The sequence below is a fragment of the Pholis gunnellus genome, assembly GCF_910591455.1.
Source record: "Pholis gunnellus genome assembly, chromosome: 2".
Taxonomy (NCBI): Eukaryota; Metazoa; Chordata; class Actinopteri; order Perciformes; family Pholidae; genus Pholis; species Pholis gunnellus.
This window is the reverse complement of record NC_136536.1, coordinates 684,504-694,206: the sequence shown is the minus strand read 5'-3', so window position 1 is coordinate 694,206 and position 9,703 is coordinate 684,504. Positions and strand designations below refer to the sequence as shown.

General features: G+C 45.2%; 1 protein-coding gene across 1 annotated transcript in view; it reads left to right on the top strand.

Annotated features, from left to right (window-relative positions):
- Positions 1–1,746: 1,746 nt before the first annotated feature.
- The window catches only part of plxna3 (plexin A3), a gene marked incomplete at both ends in the record, with an annotated part of 36,733 nt that continues 28,776 nt past the window's right edge, over positions 1,747–9,703 (top strand). Inside the window, 5 exons of the mRNA XM_079175315.1 lie at positions 1,747–2,060; positions 2,962–3,152; positions 5,262–5,809; positions 6,116–6,280; positions 6,473–6,655. Coding sequence (XP_079031441.1) covers positions 1,747–2,060; positions 2,962–3,152; positions 5,262–5,809; positions 6,116–6,280; positions 6,473–6,655 — 1,401 coding nt within the window. The remainder of the gene's footprint in view (positions 2,061–2,961; positions 3,153–5,261; positions 5,810–6,115; positions 6,281–6,472; positions 6,656–9,703) is intronic.

Here is a 9,703-nt window from a genome sequence, read left to right as displayed (position 1 = left end):
TTCTCCTGCTGCTCCTTCTGCTGCTGCTTCTGCTTCTTCTGCTCCTTCTGCTGCTGCTCCTTCTTCTTCTGCTGCTTCTTCTGCTCCTTCTGCTGCTTCTCCTTCTGCTTATTCTTCTGCTGCTCCTTCTTCTGCTCCTTGTTCTACTTCTTCTTCTTCTTCTGCTGCTTCTTCTGCTCCTTCTTCTGGTTCTTCTTCTTCTTCTGCTTCTTCTTCTTCTTCTGCTCCTTCTTCTTCAGTGATTGATATGCATTGATAAGCATGCTAGGTCGCTAGCTTCACTGATTGATAGCATGCTAGGTCGCTAGCTTCACCGATTGATAGCATGCTATGTTGCTAGCATGCGTGCTAGCTGGTAAGCTATCTCTGAATCAGTTTCAGGGTCTTTCTTCTCTCTGTGGTCTTGATGTTCTCTGTAACAAAGTGCTGCTCCTCTCTGAAACATGTCTTTAGTGCAGAATAACACAGTTACAATGATATTAATCATAATGTAAGCTATTATGTTGAGTACGTTAAGAATAATACATCATCCTGAAATACATAAAAATGTTTTCCGAGGAATAAAAAAAGATCGAAGAAGAGAAACTGAATTGTGCTCCGACAGAAGATGAACCGAGCCTCGTTTTAGTTTCTGGTGTCCTCTCTTTATTGATTAATGTGTCCCAGCTGAAAAACCAGCAGATAGGAGATACGAAGCGCTGCTACAGCCGAGGGTTCAAATCCCACCGGAGACGCCCACGTACAGAAGATATTCAGCAGCGTTTTAAAGGAAAACCTTCCATTTTGTCTCCTTCACCACCAGATTTACATGAAACTGATTTCTAACGTTTAAGAGGCTTTTTAGTGTGTGTGTGTGTGTGTGTGTGAGAGCTGTCAATCTAACTTAAAGGCAGTAGAAGCGGCTGCCAGGATGAGAGTGAAGTTTCCATCCAGCTCAGTGAGAGAAGACAGACGGAAACAGATCAATAACTCTATCAGATCTCACACACACACGCACACACACACTGATAATCTCTACACTGTGTGGTAGAGAGCTTCTTGTAAATAATACAAGGTTTTAAAGCTCCTCATCAGACTGGAGGTGAAGAATCAGAAGAGCTTAAAGAGAAGAATAAATTCAGGATATCGTAGAGTAAAGTCAGGATATCGTAGAGTAAAGTCAGGATATCGTAGAGTAAAGTCAGGATATCGTAGAGTAAAGTCAGGATATCGTAGAGTAAAGTCAGGATATCGTAGAGTAAAGTCAGGATATCGTAGAGTAAAGTCAGGATATCGTAGAGTAAATTCAGGTTATCGTAGAGTAAATTCAGGATATCGTAGAGTAAAGTCAGGATATCGTAGAGTAAAGTCAGGATATCGTAGAGTAAAGTCAGGATATCGTAGAGTAAAGTCAGGATATCGTAGAGTAAAGTCAGGATATCGTAGAGTAAAGTCAGGATATCGTAGAGTAAAGTCAGGATATCGTAGAGTAAAGTCAGGTTATCGTAGAGTAAATTCAGGATATCGTAGAATAAAGTGTGTTAAAGGGTCCTGATGGATGTTGACATCACCGTTTGGTCATAGTGTGAACCATGTGTTTTTTTAAATGTCCCTAACAGGCTCCCGTAGTTTAATGTCTGTCTGTCTCTCTCCACAGTCATGCCCCTTTGAAGCTGACTCCTCATCAGACCTGCAGCCAGCTCTCCTTTCCTCCTCCCCTCCTCTCCTCCTCCATCCCTCCATCCTTTCCTCCTCTCTCTGTCCACCATGCTCCCTTCTTCCTCTCCTCTCCTCCTCTTCCTTCTCCTCTCCCTCCTCCTCCTCTCCTCACCCCTCCTCTCTGCCCCGGCTGCTCCTCCCCCTCCCCCCGTGGCGTCGGGCCGGGTGGTGTACCGAGCCTTTGACTCCTCCCTCACACACCTGACCGTCCACCGGAGGACAGGTGAGGTGTTCGTCGGCGCCGTCAACCGAGTGCTGAAGCTGTCGGCCAATCTGACGGAGCTGAGGAGTCACATGACCGGACCGGTGGAGGACAACGCCAAGTGTTACCCTCCGCCCAGCGTCAGGGCCTGTGCTCACAGGTTAGTGTGACCTGTCTGTCTGCACCTGTCTGTCTACACCTGTGTGCACCTGTCTGTCTGCACCTGTCTGTCTGCACCTGTCTTTCTACACCTGTCTGTCTGCACCTGTCTGTCTGCACCTGTGTGCACCTGTCTGTCTGCAGCTGTCTGTCTACACCTGTCTGTCTGCACCTGTCTGTCTGCACCTGTCTTTCTACACCTGTCTGTCTGCACCTGTCTGTCTACACCTGTGTGCACCTGTCTGTCTGCACCTGTCTGTCTGCACCTGTCTTTCTACACCTGTCTGTCTACACCTGTCTTTCTACACCTGTCTGTCTGCACCTGTCTGTCTGCACCTGTCTTTCTACACCTGTCTGTCTACACCTGTCTGTCTGCACTTGTCTGTCTACACCTGTCTTTCTACACCTGTCTGTCTACACCTGTCTTTCTACACCTGTCTGTCTGCACCTGTCTGTCTGCACCTGTGTGCACCTGTCTGTCTGCAGCTGTCTGTCTACACCTGTGTGCACCTGTCTGTCTACACCTGTCTTTCTACACCTGTCTGTCTACACCTGTCTTTCTACACCTGTCTGTCTGCACCTGTCTGTCTGCACCTGTCTGTCTGCAGCTGTCTGTCTACACCTGTGTGCACCTGTCTGTCTGCACCTGTCTGTCTGCACCTGTCTGTCTACACCTGTCTGTCTGCACCTGTCTGTCTACACCTGTCTGTCTACACTTGTCTGTCTACACCTGTCTTTCTACACCTGTCTGTCTGCAGCTGTCTGTCTTTCTACACCCGTCTTACTGTTTCATCTGTCTCACTGTGTTACTGTCTCGCTGTCCTCTTCTGTTCGTCTAACAGTCTCATCTCTCTGTCTACCTACCTGTCTAACGTCCCACCTGTCTGTCTGTCTTCCCTCAGACTGGAGTCGTCTGATAACGTGAATAAGCTCTTACTGGTGGACTATACTGGGAACAGACTGGTGGCGTGCGGGTCGATCTGGCAGGGCGTCTGTCAGTTCCTCCGACTGGAAGATCTCTTCAAACTGGGAGAGCCGCATCACCGCAAAGAACACTACCTGTCTGGAGCCAGAGAGGCTGATGGGATGGCAGGTAAGCTGGTGCAGAGGGGGCGGGGTCAAATACACCTGAACAGGTAGGAAGTTAAGACAAAGTATAGGTGGGACCGACTTTTTAAAAGGACTTTCAAACACCTCCAAACCTCCAAGTTAGCAAAGTCCTAAATGTCATTAAGTCATTTTTATAAAATCCTCCAGCTAATGCTAAGCCATGCTAACATTTAATGCAGGAGAGGTCACAAAAGCTAACTGTTTACTAGCTAACGAGCTATGGTTAATTCTGAGTTGTCCACTCCAGACTACAGACAGGTCCAGGATGTGTTTAGCCTTAGCTTAGCACAACGTTTGGAGCTATCTGCTGACCAACAACTGAAAGCTTCATCTCAAAAGTCCTGCTAACGTTTATTACTTTACAATCGCTAATGCTACTTTACAAAAGCAAACCAAAACTAAGGATAATTCCTGGGATGGTCAGGAAAGCTAATACTAGCACTAGCTAATCTGCTAGCCCGTTTACTGCTGTTTTACCAAAAAGAAGTTAAATTATGCTCTTTTCGTAACTCCAGGGAGTGTTTATCCTAGCTTAGCACAAAGACTGGTAGCTTAGCTTATAACCGGATGGATCAGTGACTGGCTTGTAAGCTAACAATCCAACATGTAAATGTGACAGCTTCAGAGTTGTTAGACGGTGTAGTTCTTGGTGGAGCCAGGCTCCAGCACTTCCTGTTCCTTTGATGATGGTGAAGGGTGACGGGATAGAAAGATGATCGATCGAGTGCTTCAGTCATTTTGACTGTAAATTGTAAAAAAAACAAAACAAAGAATTGTGACATTCTGCCTGAAGGTTACTCTTTAAGGTTTCTGCTCAGGTTTCACACTTTCTTTTTGATTACATCCAAAGACACTCAGCAGAGGTTTTGCCGATGAAGTTTTTGGTAATTTTGATGTAAAAAAACTCGACTTTGTTCTTGAAAAGCTGAAGAAGCATTTTGTCAATCATGTGTCAGTGTCGACATGTTTATTTATTTTGATTGTAAATCAGCTGCGCTTGTTTTTATTTTGAACAAAAAGCTGAATGACGACTTCTGTCAAACCAGATGATTGACAAACAACAACACTGACAGCGAGTCTCTCATCTCAGAGCTCGTCTGCTCTCAGTCATCACATGTGTACTCTGCTGTAAATATTATCTCATCATTATAAGACTTGATCTCATTATGAGATTATGAGTTCTGAAATGGTTCTGGAGGGGAGAACTAGATATTAATACTAGAACAACCCAGTAAAAACCTTTTGAACCACTTAACAACTCGTAACCTGGGACTTATTATAACCTAAGCAGGGTGACTGTTAATATCCTTTAGCTCTGCGCAGGCACCTCCTGTCACCAATATCACCAGTAGATGGTACCAGTGATCCCCGCTGTAGAGCTCTATTCTCCTGGACCCTGAACACCTCATGTTAGTTTGTGATGTTTCCAGTCAGGATGTTTTCTATTGCTCCTGTCTGTCTACACCTGTCTGTCTACACCTGTGTGTCTACACCTGTCTGTCTACACCTGTCTGTCTACACCTGTGTGTCTACACCTGTCTGTCTACACCTGTGTGTCTACACCTGTCTGTCTACACCTGTCTGTCTACACCTGTCTGTCTACACCTGTGTGTCTACACCTGCCTGTCTACACCTGTCTGTCTACACCTGTCTGTCTACACCTGTGTGTCTACACCTGTCTGTCTACAGCTGTGTGTCTACACCTGTGTGTCTACACCTGTCTGTCTACACCTGTCTGTCTACACCTGTGTGTCTACACCTGTCTGTCTACACCTGTCTGTCTACACCTGTGTGTCTACACCTGTGTGTCTACACCTGTCTGTCTACACCTGTGTGTCTACACCTGTGTGTCTACACCTGTCTGTCTACACCTGTCTGTCTACACCTGTCTGTCTACACCTGTCTGTCTTGTATTAGATATAAACAATAAATGTATCAATAAGGTGGAGAAATCAATGCCTGAAATGTAAACAAGTCAACGGTAAAATCACGTTTTATTAACTTAAAGGAGACCTGTCAATCATCTGCTGTGAGAACAAAGTCATCTGTAAACCGGTGTCATGAATGTGTTCTTCCTCCTCCTCCTCCTCAGGTGTGGTAGTCGGCGAGGACGACTGGACGGCCGACCCGAAGAGGAAGAGGCCCGTGAAGGGCGGCAGCCGGCTCTTCATCGGCGCCGCCATCGACGGGAAGTCCGAGTACTTCCCCACGCTGTCCAGCAGGAAGCTGGTGGCGGACGAGGAGAGCGTCAACATGTTCTCTCTGGTCTACCAGGACGAGTTTGTGTCCTCTCAAATCAAGATCCCGTCGGACACGCTGTCCCTCTACCCGGCCTTCGACATCTACTACGTCTACGGCTTCTCCAGCCGCACCTACGTCTACTTCCTGACACTGCAGCTGGACACGCAGCTCACGCAGATGGACGCCGGCGGAGAGAAGTTCTTCACCTCTAAGATCGTCCGCATGTGTTCCAACGACACCGAGTTCTACTCCTACGTGGAGTTCCCGCTGGGCTGCACCAAGGACGGCGTGGAGTACCGACTCGTCCAGGCCGCCTACAAGCAGAAACCAGGGCGGAGGCTGGCCCACGCACTCGGCCTGTCGGAGGACGACGATGTCCTCTTTGTTGTCTTCTCACAGGTGAGTGAGTGAGTGACTGACTGACGTTTCTTTTTACATTTTGTAATCAGTGTCTCATCTTTTCTTCTGTCTTCTTTCGTTACATTCTTTCTCTTTCTTTTGTCTCCGTCTTTCTTCTGTTTCTCTTCATTGAGCATATTCTGACTGTAATTTCCTGTCCGTCTTTGTTGACTTTGTCTCTTCTTCCGGACTTGTCTTCATGTCCTTCGCTGTGTCCTTTGTCCTCGTCTCCTGTTTCCTTTGTTCCTTTGTTGCTTCAGGGACTTGAACCCTCACCTGTCTCTCTCTCTCTCTCTTTGTGTTCAGGGTCAGAAGAACCGGTCCAACCCCCCCAGAGAGACGGTCCTGTGTCTGTTCACCCTGCAGCACATCAACCTGGCCATGAGGGAGAGGATCCGGTCCTGTTACCGTGGAGAGGGACGCCTCTCCTTACCCTGGTTACTCAACAAGGAGCTGCCCTGCATCCACACGGTGAGCTAGCATGTTAGCATGGCGGCTAACTTCCTGTTAGCGAAGGATCAGCTGATCGTCTGGCTGGTGTGTTGTGAAACCAACCGACCAACCACAGCCAATCAGCCTCATGCTGATGAAATATGACGTCATCCTTCATATTTACTAAAGTCATGAATTATTAATCATATCTCTTCTCTCTGTGTTCCACAGCCGAAGCAGATCGGAGATGATTTCTGTGGTCTAGTCCTGAACCAGCCTCTGGGGGGTCTGAGGGTCATCGAGGGGAACCCGCTCTACGAGGACCGGACCGAGGGCATGGGGGCCGTGGCGGCCTACACCTACGGGGAGCACACGGTGGTGTTCGTGGGGACACGGAGCGGTCAGCTGAAGAAGGTAGGAGGAGGAGGCTGCATGGTTCTTTGGCTGCTTCAGGAGCTTCTTCATGTTTCAACATCTGGAGTGTTTTTCTTGAACCTCTTCATCGCTGCTGAAGCTGATTGTTGGTATTTGTTCTGTTGAAGCTCAGAGGTCAGATGTTCCTCTAGTCCTTCATTAAACCTGACAGACGTGTTTACAGATCTCTGTTAACCAATCAGGTGAAAGCTTTGAAGACTGTCAGGAAAACGTGTGTTTAGTGTCTCTGGAGGAGAAAGTGTGAAACTCTGAACAAAGAAACACAGGAAGCAGCTGTGAAGAGAGAAAAACCTGATCACAGTTTACCTGAATATGAACATCCAAGTGATTCACTTCCTGGTTCTGTAGATGGTTCTGTAGAAGTTCTAGTTCTGGTTCTGTAGAGGTTCTGGGTTCTATAGAGGTTCTAGTTCTCAGGAGCATCTGACTTCATGTCTCATTTTCTCTCCTCTTAAACTCTAGCTCTGTGTTTAGGCCTCTGCTAAAGAGAGTAGATCTGTAACTACGAGGTCTATTTGAATAATGTTGATGTTATAATAACAGAAACACTTGTGAGATTTGATCAGATGTGTAAATATCAGTGTATATGTTACTGGTTAATACTAAATGATCTAATCTCTATAACTCTATATACTCTATAACTCTCATCTCGATACTCTATAACTCTATACTCTATAACTCTATAACTCTATACTCTATAACTCTATACTCTATAACTCTATGCTCTATAACTCTATAACTCTATACTCTATAACTCTATACTCTATAACTCTATACTCTATAACTCTATACTCTATAACTCTATACTCTATATAACTCTATACTCTATAACTCTATACTCTATAACTCTATACTCTATGCTCTATAACTCTATAACTCTATACTCTATAACTCTCATCTCGATACTCTATAACTCTATACTCTATAACTCCATAACTCTATACTCTATAACTCTATACTCTATAACTCTATACTCTATGCTCTATAACTCTATAACTCTATACTCTATAACTCTCATCTCGATACTCTATAACTCTATACTCTATAACTCTAACTCTATACTCTATAACTCTATACTCTATAACTCTAACTCTATACTCTATAACTCTATACTCTATAACTCTATACTCTATAACTCTATACTCTATATAACTCTATACTCTATAACTCTATACTCTATAACTCTATGCTCTATAACTCTATAGTATATAAGACCTTTTTATTGAGCTAACTTCAGAGTTTTAAACATTATATTTCATTTTAGCCATTTGTTGTGTCTTGTAGTCTGAAACAGATTCTGAACTTGTTCCTCTACACTTCACACTCATCTTCATTGCTCGTCTTCATTCAAATTAAAAAACACCCTTTTTATAAAAAGCTCTTCGACTACTCGGTTTCAGCTGAAGTGAAGGAAGAATTAAAAAAAACTGCCCTGCGATCTAAAAGTGGAGGATGAAGAGGATGAAGAGGAGGAAGAGGAGGAAGAGGAGGACCCTCTGGGCGTTTGCCCCGCTCACCTCTTCCTCCCACTTCATCTTCATCCTCTGAGGGAGGAGGAGCCGGAGGACTCGTCTAGTGAACCGATTGATGTTTGGTTGTAGATGTTGGCTCTATGTTTAGTGAAGCCTCCTCCTCCTCCTCCTCCTCCTCCTCCTCCTCCTCCTCCTCCTCCTCCTCCTCCTCCTCCTCCTCTTCCTCTGCTCTCTGAGTCCAACCAGACGTTTAGGAACAGACGATGACTACAAACGTCCTCGGGGCCGAAGGTCTGAAGCAGCTTCAACATGTTTCAGTTCACGCGTCACTTCCTCTTTGTGTGAAAAGAATTGATGCACGAAACAGATGATCGAAGGTTTTGAGGAATAAACTCTGACGTAGTTTAATTAAGTCCGTATAGAAGAAGTGGACGTCGTCATGGTGACGTTTTGAAGCCTTGAGTTCGGCGATTTCACCGTCGCCATCTTGTTTTTTTTGCAACCAGTGAACAGGAAGTGACCACATCTGGACTGAGGAGGAGTGACGTAGAGACGCCGTATACGTCTCTGGTAGAGACCTGTCAATCACTGTGTAGCCCCGCCCCTAAAGCATCCCCTGCTTTATGGTCTGTGTGACTCTAAATGGACCATCATTTACTAAATGAACATCATGCTGTATTGAAGAAGACTTGAAACTAGAGATTGAGACCATAAACTCATGTTTACAATGTTTACTGAGGTAATAAATCAAGAGAGAAGTAGAGTCATTTTCTCATAGACTTCTATACAACCAGAGGAGTCGCCCCCTGGTGGACACTAGAGAGAATGCAGCTTTAACACGTGAAGACTTGGAGAACTTTAAAGAACCGGAGGTTTGTCTCCTGGGTCAACCTCTACTTCTTCTTCTACTCTATTTACTGGTAGATTACAGTCGTACTACTGTAGTTTATTTGCTCTATTCTAGCTGATGGAAACACGTTTATTGTTGCGTTGCCTTTTCTTCCTGCTTTGTTTTGCAGTAATTTACTGTAATCATTTATCTGTGATCACAGTTTATTGATCTGGTTTCAGGTCATCGTTCATTTCTTCTTCTCTATCAAAGCGTCCCAGTGTTTCTCAGCTCTGACTCTGGTGGATTTAATGAAGGAGAAGAGGGTTAGTTGGTAATTTGGCTAAAAACAGAGAAACACTCCGTCAACAGAGAGACTCAGTGGAGACGTCAGAGATCAGTAACGTCTTTAAGAGAAGAAGAAGAAACGTCTTCTGTAAATGTCAGAGCTTCATTTATTCATCTGACATCTAAACTCGTTACTCTCAATCTGATCCTCTGAGTGATCTGTGGAGCAGAAAACCCACAAACATGACCTTTAACAGATTCTCTCTCTCTCTCTCTCTGTCTGTCTCTCTCTCTGTCTGTCTCTCTCTCTCTCTCTGTCTGTCTCTCTCTCTCTCTCTGTCTCTCTCTCTCTCTCTCTGTCTGTCTCTCTCTCTGTCTGTCTCTCTCTCTCTCTCTGTCTGTCTCTCTCTCTCTCTCTGTCTCTCTCTCTCTCTCTCT